Source organism: Aythya ferina (assembly GCF_964211825.1).
Source record: "Aythya ferina genome assembly, chromosome: 5".
NCBI classification, from domain to species: Eukaryota; Metazoa; Chordata; class Aves; order Anseriformes; family Anatidae; genus Aythya; species Aythya ferina.
The window spans coordinates 34,320,911-34,341,827 of NC_140301.1; the positions used below are offsets into that span (position 1 = coordinate 34,320,911).

Below are 20,917 nucleotides of genomic sequence, written 5' to 3' on the forward strand. Positions count from 1 at the left end.
CTAGCAAATGACAGAAGACTGCTAGCTAATCTCCGAGTGCATCTTCAAAGTCAGAAAAAACTTTAGGATAATGAGAAACTCTTGGTCTGGAATCTGTTTTAATTTCAGATGAGCTTGAACTTTTGCCAGTAAGTTACTTCTTACTGTTGCAGCATTCCCTGCAACACAAAGACTCTTTGCTTATGATTTTTCTGATCACATTGAAAGGGTAGAAGACTACTTGTTGCTTTCATCTGGTAACACCCAAAGGTGTTTTTTTTTTTTTTTTTTTTTATCTATACCACCCATCCCAATTTCAGCAGGTAGTAGTGCCCACTGTTGCAGTTCCGACAAATGGCAACTTGATTATTTGTTTGCACACTTGCTCCCTAATATGCTTTCTACCTTGCTTTTCTTGCTTGCTTTGATTTTTCAACGCTATTAGATTTTTTTCAAATCTATAGCATGTTTACAGTGGTAATCAACTCTACATGTATAAATTGTTCACTTGTGTTGTGTTTTGTCTTTCTTACATCTGTTACTAGCTTTACTGTGATAAGAATGTGCTTGTGGTCCCTAACGTACTGTTTGTCCTCGTTTATATGTAAGGATCTGTGATATACTCATAGTTATTTAAACTGATGTATGGTGCAAAGGTTACAGCAAGACAATTAAGCAGGGATTTCATAAAGAAACAGTTTTTGTATGTGCTGAGCTTATAAATGCTGATCACCTGGAAGTAGCTTCCAGAGAAGTAGCAATTACAATGCCAGTGTTGTATAGCTAACTTGGCTCAAAAAAAGAAAATAAAAATTGTATGTGTTTATTTCTGACTTGCCTAGAATAACCAAGACTTGAACTTCAGCAAGTTCATATTGCATTAGGAAGTGTTCTAGTTATGATTTCTATGCTAATGAAATGCTCCTTAAGATGACCATTCTTATTTGTTGAGATTTTTCTTGAACGTGATACATGTTTTTTGCTAAACTTCCCCACCCCCACTGACCAGAATGAAGAGTTAGAGGAATATTTTCAGTAGTGCTATCTATTATGAAATTCAGCTATATACAGAGGCAACAAAACAAGAACACCATGTTTTTCAGCCAGTACTGACTTTAAAGCACCAACTATCAAGCAGTTCTTGCTGACCTAGAAAAAGATAATAGTAGTTACACATCTGTCCTTTAAGTTCATAAACTCGGTAAAAGTACACTATATCTGTACGTCTTGTAGATATCTGTCTAGTTGCTTGCAAAATCTGCTATTCAATCTGTTTTCCTCAGTAGTATTGCACTCTTTTTTCTCTGAACTCCTTTCCCTGTATGTTGTTCTGTAATCTCTGCAAGTATAACCCTCTCAGTGACTTTGTCTTACAGTTCTATTTTGAAATGGAAATCTGGAATTAAAGTTACATTGTTTATTTAGACATTATTGGAATGATTGCTTTGGTATCCACCCATAAAAAGTATTTGATATTTACCTTTCTTTGTTTTTCCTTTCATGTTCTTTTCCTTTCTTTTCATCAGGTAGTTTTTAATCTGATAGTTTACAAATGGTATTTTAAGCAGGGAACAGTGCTAAGGTATATTAATGATAGGGTTCTGTTTTTTTTTTTTTTTTTTTTTTCCCTTTCATATTCAAGCTCTCTGCTGGCTTGGAATCTTGCTGAGTTTAAAAGATAGGGGACTTAATATTTTCTAATTAAAACAAAGGCTACCAAGGTGTTATTGTTCAGTGTGTTTCAATTTAATTGGTGGAGGGAGTAGTCTTAGCGAACATACTGCTTGCCATTATTTCATATAAACGAGGTGCAGCAGCTGCCATTGAAAAATAGGTGTTACTTTAGATGAAGGAAAAAAGCCTTTATCTGTTCCTAAGTCAAACTATGTACTTGGTACTCATAAAGTGCTTGGAAATAGAAGAAAAATGTAATTTAGTTAGCTTAAGTCTTAAATTGTGTTATGCTTCCTTATTTTGTTTGGAATACTGCCTTCGCTACTGTCTTCCTATGTTATTTTGATCAGTTCTTTTTCTGTGTGTAGTGTATCTTCCCACTACTTTCTCCCAGAATGTATTACTTAGAGCTTGGTGCCCCCTCTTCTGTGTTATATGTGGATTTGGTTTTCAGAGTTTAACAAAGCCTGGCTTTTTGGCAAGTTCTTTCTGAAAGGCTTGTATGATGGTATGCAAGTAGACTTGAATGTATTACAAATATTTTTTTCTGATCTTTATTTAGAAGTCAACAAAGTAAAATGTTTCTCTGTAGTTCTCATTGGTTTTAGTTATCTTTGACTTGTAAGTCATTATTAATGGGCAGCAATTGTTGGGGGGTGTTTTTAAATAATCTCCCTTCAGGTCAATATGTTTGCTGAGAGAAAAAATATTTTGTGTTGATGTATCATGAGTGTTTTCTAATACCGTGATCAAATAGCATAAACAATGGCTGCCATTTCAATTTTTTCCTCTCTCCTAGTGTCTGGCATTTAAAAAATAAGACTTGCCATGATTATTTAATTACTTAAAAGGAATGAGGAGGGGTGACAGGAGTTACTTTGTAAAGACTATAGCTTTTATGTAAGGGATGATTGTTTTGTTGATTGTTACAGTTAATGTAGTCACAGCTTTAAGAGAATTGTTAATCAAAAAAGCCATCAAGGAAGGCTTTTTCAGTCCATTAAGAAGAACAAGTTCAGTTCACTGTCATTTGCTTTCTCCGAGGTAGAAGACATTTTCTGTAAGAGAGATAAATTAACTTGTCCAAGAGTATGCGAAGCTGACAGGAGAATAAATATTAATTGTAGAAAATGCTGTCTTTAGGATTTGTTTTAAATAGGATTTTTGTTTTACATAGTTCAAAGCACAAGCTGGAAACAATTTCTTCATTCTGTTTTTACGTAACTGATCCCAAGACATAATTGGGACATAAAATCTACAGTACAAAATCGAGACAATTTACTTATAAAAGAACATTTTCTTTATGTGGTATAACTGGGATGTTATCTGTAATTAGATGGAATGCCTCCCTAGCCTCATAACGCTGAGGTTTCCTAGTTGAGTTTGAATATCTTCACAACTCGCTTGGGAAGCTTATTCTACGTTTTTGACTGTGCTCCTGTTCTTTTACCTTTTATCTCTTTTCCCCCTTACTTTTAATTTTTTATACCTACTTGAATCTTCCAATCTTCCATCAGTTGACAGCCTGTACTATTGCAGGGGATTATTCTGTCAAAGGTGCAGGACTTCTTGTTTGCATTTGTTGAGCTTGACAAGGTTCCCATCAGCCTGTTTTTCTTTTTTCTCTCAGTCTGTTTAGATCCTCATAAATAGCAGCCCTTCTTTTCAACATATAGCCTGTGAACTTCCTGATTTATTTATTTTTTTTTGTTATAAAGTTATCAAACAGTATTAGCCCTATATTAGCCTATGGGGACATAATGAGTAATCATTGCCTGGTTGGACTGCCCAGTTTGGTGGAAGACCTTAAAGACAAGCCGTAATGACATCCACTGATTTTGCCTTGGTCACACAAGTAGTCAGTTGTCTTGTCACAGAAAGCAGTCAGGTTTATCAGGTATCATTTGCCCTCGGTAAATCGTGCTGCTGTTCCCAGTCATCTCCTTGTCTTTCATGTGCTTGGAAATGGCTTTCAGGGTGATCCTCTCTAACATTCCTGGTGAGGATAGTTTGATAGGCCAGTAGTTTCTCAGATCCTCCTTCTTGAAGCTAGGATTCCAACTGCCTTTCTGTAGTTATCAGGAACATGCCCTAATTGCAAAATGCTTTAGCCTTGATATGTATGTTAAGTCTGCAAACCAAATATTGCCTTACTCTAATACAAGATATAACAGGAAAATACAGTGCAAATAAAACATTACCATTGAGTTCAGACAGCGTTCTTAAGAACCTTAAGGGGCAGGAAATCGTGATATTCCAGACTGAAGATAAGCTAGTTCACTTTCTCATCTATGCAAAATCTTGCAGCACTGTTTCCTGTAGGTAGAACAAGAATGTAGAACTGTTAGAGATGCTCCTGTGTGTGTTTCTACAATATATCAAGTTTGAGAGCCGTCAGGCATTTGAAGTTACTTGAATTGTAAGCACAACAAATGCTGTTTAGGGGCCTTCTGGATTTCAAGAAACTATGTTGTTAGCCTTGGCCTTATGTGACACTTTAGATTTTTTTTCAGTAATTTTCAAGGCCTTAAAATGTGTCTTGGGAAGTATACATTGTTTGCAATTATAAAGCTTGAGAATAAAATGCAGTTGAGTAATAAAGTGTGTTTGTCTGGGATTTTTCTCGTTTCTTCTGCTGGTTGTATTTAGGAAGAGCTGATCTCACTTGTGTGTTGCTTCACCGTTAAACTGAAACAGTGGATTAGAAGGGAGGAAAGGCGGAATCAGCTCTGTTTAATTAAACGTTTGCTTTGCTTTCGCAAACCTTTGACAGTTAACATTCAGATGTCCTTGCCCTGCTGTACGTGGTTCTCATAGCTTAACCCTCTGCATTGTAATGTTGAAGTGGCTGTTCTGCAAGTAGATTATCTTGCATGAAATGTGCTAGGCTTTGTCTGCCTCTAACTTCATCTGCAGTTTTGTGTGTGAGAAAACAAGAACCAAATGTTTTTCACTTTGCCTTTTTTCATGTACTTTGGGGTTTGGCATGGCAGAAGAAATGTCCTCCTTTGAAGGCAGTCGGTGCTTGACAATCTGTTTGTTACGTTTTGTTTGGTGTAACAGTTGTTGCAACTGGGACAAAAACAAGAATTGAAACATGATACGGTTTTTCTGAAGTGTGTTCAAACAGTGCTGAAGGAGATGCTGCCTTTCCCAAGATAAACTTCTGACAATTTGAAAAACATTTTTTGTCCCTTCTCTGTTCTTTGCTCTCCTATTTTTTCTTTTTTTTCCAAGCTGTTGAGGTACACATTGGATAAACATGGCCTGCAGCAGGTGAGGATCATAGCCAGCGATAGACTGTGGGAGCCCATTTCCTTTGTCTTGCTGCTTGACTCTGAGCTCCACGACGTGGTCGATGTCATTGGGTAGGGGGTTCTCTTTTTTTGTTTCTTGGTGGTTTGTTTAAAGTTTGTCTTGTTGCTTCTTTTCGAATGGCATAACCAAAGCTTTACCTCTATGTACTCTTACCTGCGGTGAAAGGTTTGACACTGTAATCTTTCTTACTAACCCACATCATGTCAGATGAGCTGTTGTCCTGGTCGCAGCTTAAACTCTTTGAGTTAGGAGTCTCCTGTCATGTGCAAGACTCCAGTTGGCTGTGGCTGTGCATTTGATTACTTGAAGGGGTTTTGGAAAACCTTTTTTTTTCCTTAGAGTTGGTTTGGTTCGGTTCCTGTATTTGATGTGCAAAAAGTGCTTGAGCTTTATGACTTTAAAAACAACCTTGTATTACTGACTTGCACCACTCTGTTGTTAAAGAAACTGGAGTGTGTCAGAATTTAATTGGTGCTTTGATTATTTATAACAAAAAATACATAACTCTTCTCAGTTTTCTGTTTTGTTATGATGGGAGCCTTATTTCGGGAAGTATTAAATCAGCTGACTTGTTTCTCTAGTTCTGGGTTTCGTCACATGGTGGTAATATTTTATGAAGGCATTACGCTAAATTTGAAGCTGATTACTGACTTCTGAATATAAATATATATATAAGATTTGCTCATTAACTTCTTTTTCAGTGGCTCTAAATTTTAATCAGGTTCCATGGACTTGGCTGACCTAGCCACATGCTTCAGATGTGGCTGTTCCTGCTTCAACTATTCATTCATAGAATCACAGAATCTTCTAGGTTGGAAGACACCTCCAAGATCACCTAGTCCAACCTCTGACCTAACTCCGATAAGTCCTCCACTAAATCATATCACTAAGAAATGTTTAGATATTTTCATTTCTTGGTGGTTTGTTCAATGTTTGTCTTCATGTTTATATATTTGACCCACAGAGGCAGAGGAATGAAAGCTTTCCTTCTAAACATGGAGAAGTCTGTATTCCAGGAAAAAAAAAAAACAACCCCTCCTCTCACTCTGAACAATAAAAAACATCCTAACAGTTTCTTGCAGGTTGTTTTTTGGATCATGTGTGGGTCAATAAGCAAAAGCAATTATCAACTCACTCTGACCAGATACAAACTCACTGTAGTTATGATGATCGCAACATAGCGTGATTCCTTTCTGCTTTTCTTGGCAGATACAGTATGTACTTAATGTTAATTCCAGAAGCTCAACTATTTTCTTGCTATTTCAGTAAACTGTAGTTGTTTAATTCTGTGCAAGAAATATAAATTTTAAAGTCCTTACCCTGATTCAGTCATAAAAGGGAGCTGAAATAGACTCCTTTTGTGTGAAGGATAATCAGTTAGCTCCTGGGCATTCAGAAGTGCACATATCATCAAAGGATTTTTCAAAAATATTTTTTGGGTTTTTCTAATTTGAAGCTGCAAAAATATTTCAGTTAGCCAGTATTTGACATGAATATACAAAAAACAAATTTGGCTTTGTAACCTGATTTGTGATCTCTGAGATTTCCTGTCAGAGAAGCTGGAGGGAAAGTTAGTTAAAGCTACTGCTTTTGTTATTTTGCAATGAGGGGGAGCCCTGAAGAGATACTGTAAAAACCCTTAATAATGTTCACCCACAAAGGAATGACCCAGGTCACCAAAGCTCTTTAATGTGGTATTTCCAAACAGCTTTTCAGAGCTATTACAGCTGCATTAATTTTACCAGTGAAACGAAATAGAATGAATTAAACAAGTATTACTCATACAGATTTAAGTTACGTAGCAACTCCTGGAAAAAAATGTTTTTCAAAGATGGGCTTGCAAATTCTATGCTTATTCATAGTACTTTAGATGTGCTACTTGTTTGTAACACAATGTAAGCTGCTTACATTGTAATTTAAATTTAACTTAAACTACATCAACTTTAAATTAAAAAAAAAAAATTAAATTAAAATTAAAAATTTTTTAATCTAAAATTTAATTTTTTGTGTTGTACTGTTAGAGGCCAAGCTATTCTGACTCTCCATGTTGGAAAAAATATCCCCCTTTTTCATGCTGTTAATGGAAAGAAAACAGGAAGATTTTACAGAGTGTCAGTGAGTTCAAGAATAACAGATTTAATTTTTTTTTTACCTAATATTAATTCAGAATGTCATTAGGTGACAACTGAGTCTTTTTGGTTAGAATAATCAATGTTCTTAACTAGATCTGTTTTAAATAGGCATTTGGGTAAACGTAAGTGTCACAGAAAACTAAGCCTTTTAAAGAAGTTGGTCAAAACTAATTATGTACAAATTAACAAAAGTAATGTCACAACGTCTTGTTTTTCCACGATAGAATATATGATGTGTGCACTAGTACAAATTCAAACTGTCGCCCTGTTGCTTCCAGGCCTACAATCTGAGTAAGAAAGAGAACAAGGAATAACAAGTGATATTAGCTGACAAATTGTATTTTTTTTTTTTTCAAGAGATACTGAGAAATAGATTTTGAGGTTTTTGTAAGTAGTGCTTTTTTGCAAAGCTCTGTTGCAGTGATGGTGTTATGTAGTCTTTTTTTTTTAGGTTTAATTTTTACAACCTTGTACAGATATATAAGAAATACAGTGGGGGAAAAAAGCTGCTATTTCTAACTTGACTTTTTTTATTCCCTCCTCTACTTTGGTATATTGCTATGTGCAGGAAAATTGAGCTCTATAGACTTTGTTCCTGTGTAATTTTATATAAAGCTCTTAACCACCCTTCCCCACCCCCTGAATTTTGGTAAAATAATTTTTTTTGACTCTTTAATAAAGAGTTCTTCAGGACATGGAATGTAGGAATACAAATCTTTTCATTTTCTGCCTTATCTTTGCAAGCTACATGTTTTACACCATTAGAAAAAAAGTTTCTTGGTACTAAGGTAATACTTGTGCTTCCAAGCTAAAGCGAAAACGTTTGCTAATTTGTACAAGGATGTAGTTAAAATCTTTACTGTGTCTTATGTTATCATTAGTGAAGCAAGATATGAAAGACTACAACAATGGGAAATGGCCAATTGTCCAATAGGGAGAAAATACTTAAAAACCAACAATCAGTACAGAAAAAATATTATTGTCCCTGACCCACAAATTGATAAATTTGTCAAGTTTCAGCCTAGTAGTAAAGGAAATCTTTATGCTTTCCTTTCCAGTGCTGATAGTTTATTTTAGTATATGCATTTAGTGTGTTCAATGCGTGTCCTAACTGAGGGGAATGATCTTGATTTCTGCAATGTTTTATTTCAGCTAGGCTAATTTGCCATATTGAAATGATGCAATTGAATGTGATCAGTAGTCTTTATTTGGGAGAAAGTATATGTACTCTAAGAAAGGCTTTGCCAAGAAAATTAGCTTTGATCATGTTTCAGTTATTTTCAGTTTATGCCTCTTTAGCTCTTATAGCCCACACCGCCTGTTTGAAAGCTGCATTTGTTGAAAAGAATGAGCTAAGTTCATGTTCAGGTGCATTAAGGCATTAATGCCATTAAGTTTTTAGAATAATGCCTAGTACTGTATCTTGCTGTTGATTTATAATTAAAGTTTTGTCTAATGTAGTACAAAGTGTGTATTTCTCTTAGCATGATGCAAGTACTCATACAAGTTATCAAGCTTAATTTCAGGATAAAGCTTTGCTTTAGCTAGCTGCAGACATTACACGATGTATTTTAAGTTAGGCTTACTTATGAAGGTAACGTTTTAAAGGAGTAGTCTTGTACTGATGCAAATATGATAAGATGTATTACACATCTCTCTTGTTCCAAGTTTTTTATTCGATTAATATTATTCCAAAGAGAGTTTGTTTTTCAATTTAAGTTTGGAAGAGGGGAATTATTGCTGATGTTTGTACTTCCAGGCTTTGATTTTTCTTTTTCTGATAAGTGCTCTTTCTTTTTAAAACGCTGTATAGGGCTCACTATCCTGGAACGAAAACAGTGCCAAATGCCTTATTAACGCAGAAAAAACTGTGGTCTTCAGAAGATTATAGTACTTTCAACGATGAAGTAGGTGCAGGCTGTTGGGCTCGGATCCTAAACCAAAACTACGTGAATGGAAACATGACCTCGTAAGTGTTGTACGCTGTTGCTAGCTTTTGGAACTTCATATGTAAGAATTGTCTAAAGTACCATATAACACATCTACCTGCTATGTTAAGGGAGTAGGTAAACTGAAACTTTCTCCTCTGTCAGTCCCAGTTCAAATATACGAAGGTGTGAAGTCTACTGTCTTAATCTCTCTCTGGGTTAGAAGTCCCACAAATTTTAATGCATTCTTAGTCATCACAGTTCCATGTGTATCCATTGGTTTATGCAGTGGAGTTCATCTGTTTTTGAGATGCTGGTGATAGTTCTTAAAAACAGAATGTTCTTAAGAACTAACAACCTGAAAAACACAGGAGGAAAATAACATAATAAAGCTAATCTAGCTGCATGCTTCTTAGGGTCTTTATCAGGTTGTTTGTCTTCATTTAAAAGTAGTAGGAAAGTATTTTATTACTTCTTTTTTTTTTTCCATACAGCTACTTTCTGAGAAACCATTCTAAAACTTGCTGTGGTCTTTTGATATTTTTTTTTGTTCTGTACATCTTCATGCCAAACTGAAATCTGTAAGAAAATTATTGTTCTACTTAGCGGGTAATTATGTAAGTCAGTTTTAAAACAGAATGGGAGAAATATTTTTTTTTCCAGTGAAACAACTACTAATATTTGAAAAAAAAATAAAAAATAGTCTGATTAAAGAAAATGGAGGCATCAGGATCTAAGCAAAATCACTTCAAAACTTTTAGCTTTTATGTAACTTATTTTTGGATTAATAAAGAGAAATGTTTTTTTCTGAAATGCTTGAAATGGAGCACAGCAGAAAGCACTTGCATGCTTCTAAAGAGAAACTTATTGAGTTGACTGTCTTCTGTGAATCTTGTTTCCCTCTGAGAGCTGAAAATTTCTACCACGTAACTATTTCCTCTGTGAATTCCTGACTTGTCTCTTGATTTTCATGTTCTTTAGTATTTCATTTAGGGATAAGTCTTTTCCTGTTGCATTTTCTTCTTTTTCCAAGCTCTTTGAGATTATATAAACCCCACTTGTTTCGCGATGTAGCAGCCAGAAATTATTCATAAATTATAGAACAGTTCTAAATCCATATAATCAATACTTCAATTATCTTGGCTTTTATATTGAGCCTTCCTGATGAAGGGAGGCTAATCTTTCTGAGCTTTCCTCTGAGCTTGAGTTCCCTACATTCTTGTTGCCTTGTGCTGCATCTTAGGCAAAATTTTACCGTGAGGAAGCTAAGTTTACATCTTGAGTTCTTTATTTTAAGAGTGTGTTTTTGGAGGACTTCAGTATCTATTCTGAAATGCGTATATCATGTGATAAATCTAAGGCGATGAGTTGAGAATATGAGCTCTATGCACTCATTTATATAAAAGCAAAATCACATACCAGCTTCTGTGTTCTCTGTAACTCCTTTATTAAATTGTATCTACATGCCTATGGCTGCACAGGTCTTAAGGTCATAGCAACAGATACTCACTGATATTCACAAATCAGAAGATGTTAGGAAAATTAACCTAGTCAATGTCCTGACAATTTTTTAAAGTAAATCCTGGATGATGGCTGGTTAGAGTTACTAACTAGAGTTACTGTCCTTTTATTTATGTGGATAAAAGGGGGATTATACTTCTTATCAGGGCTTAAAGAAACAAACGCCAAACCATCAAAACACTACCGCCACAAACAACAACCAGACAAACAAAAAAGCTAATAAAATTGTGAACTGTGATAACTTCATTTTTTTATTTTGAATTTTCTCTCAGCTGATGTGGTTAGCAAGTATGGAATCTCAGGTGCGCATTTCTTTTACTGTGCATCTTTTTATGGTGACAGAGATAGGAAATGTATCAGTGGTTTAGTATGAAGTTTTCAACTCTGGATGATGACTTATTTTCCTTTCCTGTGGGGTTATTGTAGTGTGTTTTTTCTCCCTCTCCTTTTGCTGTAATGATATATAAATACGATTTTTTTTTGTCTGGGAAACTTTTACTTTATTTTTTGGCTGGGATGTGAAGCTTTTTGAATGTGTACTGGAGGAAAAAAGAATAAATTCTTGTACTAATTTAATCTAATACAATCCATATGAGTAAACAAAACAAACCTATTTTTCCAGAACCATTGCGTGGAATTTAGTGGCTAGCTATTATGAAGACTTGCCCTTTGGTCGATGTGGATTAATGACAGCACAAGAGCCATGGAGTGGCCATTACAAAGTAGAAGCACCTATCTGGATTACAGGTAAAAGGCTTGTGTAATTGTATTGTATGAAGCCTTTATTTGTTTATTTTTTTTCTATGTGCATTTTTTTTTTTTTTTGCACCAAATTAAACCGACATTAAAGAAAAAAAGCTTCTTTCAAGAGAAACCAGGGATCTTAATAGCAAGGGAAATCTTAATGTTTGACTTGATCATGCAGAAATATATAAGCTACTGCCTTTTATTGCTATTAAAATCGTTTGATCTGAAATGCCTGTAAGGGTTAGTGTGCCTGTAGAGACTAGTGTATTTTCCTATTCTTTTTCACTCTTTTTTCATCCATAAGTAGACATTTATTACCTTACAATTTGAGAAAACAGAGCAAAGAACTTCTGTATTCTTGTACTGCCTGAGTTTCTTGATCTGTTAAACTCAGTGTTTTCTTGTGCATTAGGAAAGGGGAATACTTCTATGCTTTGTCTTATGAAAGCATGATTCACTGGTTACTCTGTAGTCCTGCTGTAATCTTTTGCTGCCTTTGCCACAGTTCGAGAAAGCTAGTGGCATATACAATGCTGTGAAGAAGGATCAAGACAAATGCTTTAATTTCTATTCTTTTGCTAGTTATGAGTATATGTAAAAATGTTAGGAAAAAATGGCTATACTGTCATGAACAGTTCAGAACAACTGAGCAGCTGTTCCTGTTTCCATGTTGTCTGGATTTTCATGATCTAGGTCATATGTCTTTGGTACTGCCTTGCATGCTGAAAATTCTGCCCAATGTAGTTATTCCTCAAGAGATGCCCTTGTGTACTTTCCCTGGCTTAACTGTTTACTGATTTTATTTTTTTTTTAAACAGAGATGGGGGGGGGGGAAATACGAACTGTGGTGAATATTCATATTACATATACATGATTGATTTATTTAGTGGCATATAGTGGGTGTTGATGAGAAGTGCAACATGACCCAGTAATGTGCGCTTGTAGCCCTGAAAACCAGCTGTATCCTGAGCTGCATCAAAAGCAGCACAGCCAGCAGGGTGAGGGAAGTGATTCTCCTGCTCTGCTCTGCTCTCATGAGACCCCACCTGGAGTGCTGTGTTCAGCTCTGGGGCTCACAGCACAAGAAGGATGTGGAAGTATTAGAATGAGGCCAGAGGAGAGCCATAAGGATGATCAAAGGGCTGGAGCACCTCTCCTGTGAAGATAGGTTGAGAGAGTTGGAGTTGTCCAGCCTGGAGAACAGAAGGCTCCGGGCTGACCTTACAGCAGCCTTCTAGTACATAAAAGAGGCTACGTAACAGGAGAGCTAGGGAGGGGCTTCTTGTCTGGGAGTGTAGTGATAGGGCACAAGGGGTAATGGTTTTAAACTAAAAGAGTAGATTTAGATTAGATACTAGGAAGAAACTCTTTATTCTGAGGTTGGTGAGGCACCAGAACAGGTTGCCCAGAGAAGTGGATACCCTATTCCTGGAAGCAATCAAGGCCAGGTTGGATGGGGCTTTGGACAACCTGGTCTAATGGGAGGTGTCCCTGCCCATGGCAGAAGGTTGGAATTAGATGATCTTTAAGGTCCCTTCCAACCCAAACCATTCTATGATAAGATTTTTTTTTTCTCCTTTTTAAAATAATTGCTAACATTTTGTTTTAACTGCTTTATCTGTCATAGAGCTGATGTTTTTAATTGTATTTTAGTACAAGTTCTTAATTTTCTTGTATGGGTAGAATTTTTTTTTGAAATTCCATTACTTCCTTCCCCAAATCACCTTTTTCTTGTGCAAGAAATTTAATTCAGATTAGAAATGGATGTTACATTTTATTAAGATTTGTTTTCTTCTGATTTTTGTTCTGTTTTGTCTTAGCGCACACAACACAATTTACTCAACCAGGCTGGTCATACTTGCAAGTTGATGGACACCTGGAAGGAGGTGGCAGTTTTGTAGCTCTGACAGATGGCCTAGGAAACCTTACCATCATAATTGAAACTATGGTAATGTGCATCAGCAATTACAATAAAGTAGGGTAGACAAAGGGAACATTTTATTAAAAAGAGCCTGTTTGGTTTTACATAGCTTAATACCTGTGGTTATGTTATATGATACTTTTGTAGCTTTGTTAGGCTACTACAAATCGTTTTTTCTATCTAAACTTTGTATATAACTTCTATATCACAAATTAGCCTTAATTTCATAACATACCATGGGAGAAAATTAAATCTGTGTAGTTTTCTTAAAGCAGTATTCCCAATAAAATTAAGTTTGTATAATAACAATCATCATTAAGTTAATGAAATAAATAGTTGCAAGTTGATCGTGTTGTTTTTTCTAATTTAAATCTATCCAGTTTTTCATGAGTATTGGCATTTGATGCATTCTAGTAATGTATGGTCCTTCTGTTATTTTTTCTTCAGACTCATAATCACTCTCAATGTATCAGGCCTCCACTGCCTCATTTCAATGTGTCACCTCAGAGAGCAACTTTCTACCTCAGAGGGTCTTTTGTAAGTAGATGTTGAATAACCTTTGTAACCTTTGTTTACTCTTGCAAGGTGAATAGCTATTGAGAGATAAATGCACGCAAGGTAATATAGTAGGGTAGCAAGAGATCAAAAGTCTTGACCTCCAGTACTATAGGCTGTTATATACCTGCCAAAGTTTTAAACATTATACTTCTGCTTTCACCATAACATGTAATATCATAGCTGAATTTGTACAGTTACTACCCTCCTGGTCTAATAATACGTATATTGAAGAAAAAATTCCCGGGAACAGATACACAGTTGGATTTTTCTTTAGGATTTATTTCAAGACTGAGTGCTTTGAGCTTCTGATATAGGTTGCCTGGCTAGCATGGTTATGATCTCATGACCTTTCTAGTTGTCATCAGTTCCTTTCCAGGAAAATAACTGCAGCTGACTGTATAATGTGGGTTTATCGACATAAAATCTACAAAAATATAAAGTACGTTATGGCTAGCAGAATAGAGGGGTGACTGCTAATGAGATCAACAGCTCTAAAATAACAGAAGTTATACACCCATAAAGGATTGATGTTTCTTGAGGTCAATATTGGAGTTGTGTGGTGTTTTTTTCTTAATTTTGTTACATTTCATTGTAGTATTTGGTGGAAACCCTTCAAGTGTGGTATTCAAGGCTTGATTTTGAATCTGCGAACTCTATTTTATTCAAGCAACTCCAACCTTTAGATGTAAGTTAATTAGTTTTATTAATCTTTTGTATTATTATGTTTAAGAAATGGAAGTGCAAAAAAGATGCTTTTTTTTGTTTTGCAATGTAGGATTATGAAGTAAAAAGAATCACATAAGGCAATCTAAGGTAACTTGTACTTGGCTCTTCAGAGAGAAGTTTGATGGTATTCAGTGTGTGTTCATAAAGATAATCGCTGAGTAGGCTGGTGATGCAGTTTGTTTTGTAGGGCTGAAACATTACTGCTTTCTTGTAGATATATACTTTGAAAGTAATGAAATTAAGTGATACCATTGTGATGCATGTGGATGTCCTTTTCCATTTTCTGGACTACCTTACTGAATTTTCAGCCTGTGGTTTTGAAATGCAATAAAATGTCAGTATAGTAGAACCGAGCGTCATTTGTTAAACCTAACTTTATTCATGCTCATACACTGGGTGTTAGCATTATTCCAGATATTCCAGCACTGAAGTTCCTGCTGTAGAAGGATTTGCAAGGTGGTAGTTGTAGTATTCCTCTGGCCTGAAGGTGATAACATTCTAATTTTTTGGCTTCTCCGCCCACATTCATTGTCGAACTTTTGGGATATGTGTGTTCACTGGGTGTATTTAGAAGAAATCTTTTTAAGAAAAGAGCCTCTGTTGGGATAACTTTTTGTACTACTCAAAGCATTAAGAATGTATTTGGGACATACATCGCAAACTTAATTTTTTTTTTTTTAAAGTACTTCCTCAAACTGGTTAATGTTAAAGTAACTTTTCTCAAAAACAGAGCACTGTGCCTAATACGACTTAAGTACTTCCCACAACAGGATGTTCCCAGCAGTTTCTCTGTAACTCCTGATGTTTTTCCCTCTTGCTGAAACTTCTTGCCTTTGATGCCTGAACTGTATAATTAAGCTCTGTTTGACTATAGCTTTACTAGCTGTATACAAACTTACTTCGAGGTAATGAGGAGTTTGGGGGAAGTAATTTTCAAAAATAATTTGGAGATATTAAACACCGAGGCAAGAAGATAAGATTTTTGCCTCAAATCAGCCTTTAGAGAATATCCTTTAACTCAGAAGCTTGGGTATTTTGTAATTTAGTTTTGATTTTTTGCAGCTTGAGCTTTATTTAATTTCAGGTCTGGAGGGGAAGCTTTTCTATAGACCTAGACGTGGATGAAGTCTATACTTTAACCACACTCAAGACAGGGCGGAAATGTAGTTGTCCAGAGCCTCCCCCACCTCAGCCCTTTCCTTCAAATTACAAAGATGATTTCAATATTCGTAAGTCAGAATTCTCTGTTGAAAAACTTCATTTATGCACAGGATACAGTCTCAATGTAGAAAGGCCATAACTGTGGTATTTGAGTTCTCTGGTCTGGGAGGTATGAAGTAATTTAAATGTGTTTTGTTTTTGCTTATTTATTCCAGTTTCTCTGTTAACTTACAGGTGTATACCTCACTTGTAAGGAAATATATTTAATTCTAGCTCTTAATTGGGTGGCTGCTACAGTTCTTTGATGCAAAAGATACAGCTCAAATATACTGAACTAGTTTTTGTGAAGAAAGATAGAAGGTAATTTACTTTGTTCATGTGATTATGAAAACTGGCCTACTTCCAAAACTTCAGTTTTTGGAGTCTGTACTTTGATAGAGTAAGAAGTCTGGAGAATATCTTCAGAGGAAACTTCTGAAAGCAAGAGTGAGTAGACAGAACAAAAATAATGTTTTGGTTTTCATATGCATTTTATTCTCTGAACAGGTAATCCACCTTTCAGCGAAGCTCCAAATTTTGCAGATCAGACAGGTGTATTTGAGTACTTCATAAATGGTTCTGACCCAGGAGATCATGTTTTCACACTCCGACAGGTGGTAGTTCAGAGACCCATCACTTGGGTTTCTGATGCAGACCAGACCATCAGTATCATAGGAAATTTTCATTGGTATGTAAACACTATTTTTGGTGATATCTGGGGAAAATGTCATCCTTACCAGTGTGGGTTATGATTAATCGATCTATTTCAAACTTAATTTCTCTTGCACAGCTAGTCTGTGCATTCAGGCTATCTGTAGATGTGTAGAAATGATAACTGACAGACTTTCTTAAGTCATTGAACCCTTCTCGGATCTCTTGCCAATGCTAATAGTTCAGGTCAACTTTATCTTTGTCTAAATAAGTCCTGAAAACATCCAAGGATGGATATTCCACCTCATCTCTAAGTAACATGGCCCAGTGCTCCACTATATTGGAGAAAATTTTTCCTAAACTCATGCTGGACATACTTGTTCATGCTGTTATTTGAGAAAAACGGACATGGGAAGACCAACTCAAAATATCAGTATCACACAAGCAGAATGCTAATTTTGAAGTGAGCACTAGTTTTTGTATGTTTTTCAAATAGGACAAAAAAATAATTCAGTGTAAATTACTTAATCTTATACTGTGCTGCTTGATTGTTAGTGACTTGATCAATTTCATGTCAGTGAGATAATTCAGGAGATAGTGCAGTTTTTAATTGTTGTAGACTGCCATCTTCTGAGCAGTTCCTAGAATTGTGTGGATTTGATTCACCTTCTGCTTAAAACGGTTTTGTTTCTGGGTAGATGCAACTGAGATTTCCCAGTCTCATAAGAGTATGATTATGATTACAGTTCTTTCTAGGAGCTATGATGGCAGTAATTTGTAATGGAACAGCATATTTTAGCATAATGTTAATTAAAATTAAAAAAATATTTGGGAAAGAGCCTGTTAGATAATTAGCTTAGTACTAGTGATAAACCTAATGCTTAAGATTTTTTTTGTTTAATTTGGAAGAGTCTAGCTTAAATTTTTGGTATGTTTTTTAAAATAGCCATTTTGTCTGTTCTTTCACTGTGGTGAGATCAGTGTTCAACCAAATGCTTTTTCATAACATACATCAAACTTACTTCTGACTGTGACAAGTGATCAAATCACTTTGCTCTGAAGCCTGAAAACATACCGCTATCTTGTAGCTGGAGATCTTTCATTTACTTTCTGCAGCCTTTTGTTAAGTAAAGCCTTGTATTCCCCTTATCAGCTCCCCCTCATTGAGTAGGTCATATTTAACGTACTCTTAAATTACTATACTGAAATCCCTAGGAATCTTCCTATTTTTTTTTTCATTCTGGTTCCACTTCTTTGAGTTCTTATCTTATTTTCAAAACAAACTTGCTTCTTGAATACTCACCAGGTTACTGAAGTTTTACACACCTGTGATGTTTTGTAATGAAAATCTTCAATTTCAGGCCCTTTGATTTGCTTGCTTTGTCTCCAGTTTAAGCCTGGGTAGATATTTTCAACCGTTATTGTACACTATAAAAATAAATATTGAACTAATCTTGCTCTGAATTTCTCTATGGGAAGATGTTTGACTTCAGTCATCAATAGCAGTTTATTATGATTAAAGTTGAGGATTCTTTAGTTTTAGTTTAGATTTTAATCTTGTGCTTGTGAAAGTTCTGTATTTCTACTCCTAAATTTAAATTTTGCTCTTGTTATGCTGAGCCTAGCTATATCCTATAAATATTACTATTTAACTCTCACTGATTCCAATATTATAATATCTTGAGCAGGATGTAGGAGTCTTTTGTTTAATACATAGGGAGGCAAGAAAGAAATCTCACACAGTTTGTGTAATGAATGTCTATCCAAGAACCTGATACTTTTAATAACATTGTATTAGAATGAAATATGAGACTCTTATGTAAGATCTGAGAAGACGACTTCCTGATATAGGTATCCTTAATGATTTCTGTCAGCTGAGCTGAGGACATTGAGTGTTTTTCTATGTTTAGTAAATAACTGAATAATTGGAAACTTCCTAAATACATGACTTTGTAGCTGTATCTATATTCACAACAGTTTATTGGAAGTCGATTCAGATATGGGATGTAGAAATGTAACTTGCTGAACGTTCATTAATAGACATAATTTTTTTACTTCTAAGAAGCTAGTGCTGCAACTCGGGTAAATTTTCTAAGTGCTATTTGATTGTTCTGGTATTCCTTTGCTTAATGGTAGATACTTTTTTTTTCCTTTGCAGCTGTCATTACATGTAAAACCTGATGCTTTACAGTTGAGATGAAGTATTGGCTCAGGAAAAAAATCAAGTAATTTCAACCTATCTGAACTTTCTGTTTTAAAAAAAAAGGTTCTGCATGTTGAGCAAGAGGTCTGAGTTTCCTAAGACCTGGCCTATATGTTAAAAATGTTAGAGAAATTAAGTTAAAATTCTAACAGAATGTGGTAGTATTGCCTTGAAACTTGGGTTTGATTGGTATCTAAAAGCAACTTCCATTTTTGTAAGCCCGAAAGCTTTACTGTGGACAACACAAACCTTTTGTGTAACAGATTTTAACATGTTGGCAATACACTTAGGTTTGTTGTTGGTCTATTAGAAGAAATATTCATACTGAGAAAATTTGTGAACTCACAGGTGGAAACAACCAGTCCTGACAAGTCATCAGTGAAGATGAATCTGTGTCTCTCACACCCTTAGGTCCCAATTAGGATGCCTAAATCTTTTCTCAAGAAGGTTGCTGTACTATGTAGGGAGTACTCTATCTACTGCCTGCTCAAAAAAAATCCATTTTTCTCATTTAAAAAAAAAAAAAAAAACACACTTAACTGCTCTTACAGGGTGAATCTGACAGTCACTTGTGACATCTACATAGAAAAGCAAGATGATGGGGGTGTGTTTATTGCTGGAAGAGTTGACAATGGTGGGATATACGTTCGTCGTACGAAAGGAGTTTTCTTCTGGGTTTATGCAGATGGCACCTACAGAGTCACTGGTGACTTAGGTAAGCAGCCATTTAGTAAAAGCAGATGCTGATGTATGGACATCGACTGTGCTTAATGTTTTTATTAAGGTAATCATTCAGTTTTTGTTACTCATCTGCCATCACTTGACCCACTGTGCTGTAATGATGGTCATATTTCTTATGCAAGCAAGAGCATCTGAACATTAATAGGCATTCCATTTCTTGTTCTCAGGTTTCATCAGCAGAAGATAGTCAGAAAGCTATTTTATAATAGCAAATGCAAATTATTTTGCTTTTCATAAATACTCTGATTCAGTGTTACAGAAAGGTTTGTTTTGTGTTCTTCTGCTATGCCTAGGAAGAAATAGTTTCTGACTCAAATGCAACTTCTAAATCTACAGTACATCTCATGCGAAGATAGCCTATAGTGATGAATTTCACACTGCACTAGGCCTTAAAAATATCTCCTATTCTATTTGATGGCTTTAGTTTTCCACTTCTTATTTTTTCTTCACCATGGTTAGGTATAGTATTGTAACATAGGCATTCTGTTACCTTCTCTTAACGCATTGTTGTTCCTTAGGGAAACTTTGCAATGTGTAACTGCACAACTTAAGTTCATCTCTGTGTAAAAACATGCTTGTGTTTAGAATGGGCTGTGGTCCGTTCTATTGTTAAGATATATCAGCATTACTTAAAGAATAGTTTTTCCTAGTTGAGGGGATTTTGATTAATGACCTAATTATTTCAGATGGGGACACTTATTAGGCCGTATAACTTTTTCTCCACATCTATTTTCAGCGATTTTTATATTTTTCTGGAAGGGAGCCTGAATATTAAATTAACTTGCAGCTAAAACTGTCTGTTGAATAATCGAAGATTCTACTTCTTGTGCTTAGGTTTGTTTTTTTCTAAGGTCTCTTAACCAGGTGTCAATCATGCCCGATTTCTTCTTAGTTTAAATTTTGGCCTAGAACTCCGCAATATGATGTGGCATCTCAAATCCTCTGAATTCATAAAGTTCTAGTATGTAAACAAGGAGATCTGTAGAACAAATAGAGCAATAATTACTCTCATACTTTGTCAACCTGTATTCTGAGTAGAGGGAGTCTGTATTTCAGGCCAAATAGCACTGGAGGTTTCAGAAGAGAAAAGGTCTTGCCAAAATGGGGGAATGCACAGACAGTACAGAGTCTAGGTTATATATTAAGCCCTCCATGCTGCAAATGAAATTTTTAGATTTTTGGTCCTGAACATCTCTGAAAATGAGGTTTTCTTTTTTGCTAGTTTGATATTTGTCTTGGCAAAAGGGTGAAATAGCACTTTGCTAACCTTAAGCATGTTCTTACAGCTGGAGAAGAAGTATTAATGAAGGGACTTTCTGGTGTCCGGGCCAATGCATGGCACACACTTACACTCAACATCCAGGTAAGGACATGGGCTAAAAAGCTAGAAAATCAGCAATGAAAATTCCAATACTAAATGGCTTAGACAAAACTATGCTCCTCTGCTGAGAGACTGTTTGCATTAGATTACTTATATAAAGCAACAAAAATATCTCTATTTGTTACTTTAAACCAATGTTGAAATACTATACCTCATTCTGCTGCATATATTTTTAGAGAGGTCTTGAGAAACTGGAGAGGGCATAGAAGAGAACCAGAATCATGAGTTGAAAGCTGG

At 35.5% G+C, this 20,917-nt stretch overlaps 1 protein-coding gene across 2 annotated transcripts in view; it reads left to right on the forward strand.

Annotated features, from left to right (window-relative positions):
* The window catches only part of GALC (galactosylceramidase), a 40,556-nt gene that overhangs the window by 15,424 nt on the left and 4,215 nt on the right, over nt 1-20,917 (forward strand). The window contains exons 7-16 of one of the 2 annotated variants that reach the window (XM_084520067.1): nt 4,891-5,021; nt 8,917-9,072; nt 11,175-11,299; nt 13,120-13,247; nt 13,668-13,757; nt 14,374-14,463; nt 15,589-15,733; nt 16,212-16,392; nt 19,110-19,273; nt 20,586-20,662. In XM_084520067.1, coding sequence (XP_084376193.1) covers nt 4,891-5,021; nt 8,917-9,072; nt 11,175-11,299; nt 13,120-13,247; nt 13,668-13,757; nt 14,374-14,463; nt 15,589-15,733; nt 16,212-16,392; nt 19,110-19,273; nt 20,586-20,662 — 1,287 coding nt within the window. The remainder of the gene's footprint in view (nt 1-4,890; nt 5,022-8,916; nt 9,073-11,174; nt 11,300-13,119; nt 13,248-13,667; nt 13,758-14,373; nt 14,464-15,588; nt 15,734-16,211; nt 16,393-19,109; nt 19,274-20,585; nt 20,663-20,917) is intronic. The other variant, XM_084520068.1, reaches the window with a different exon arrangement.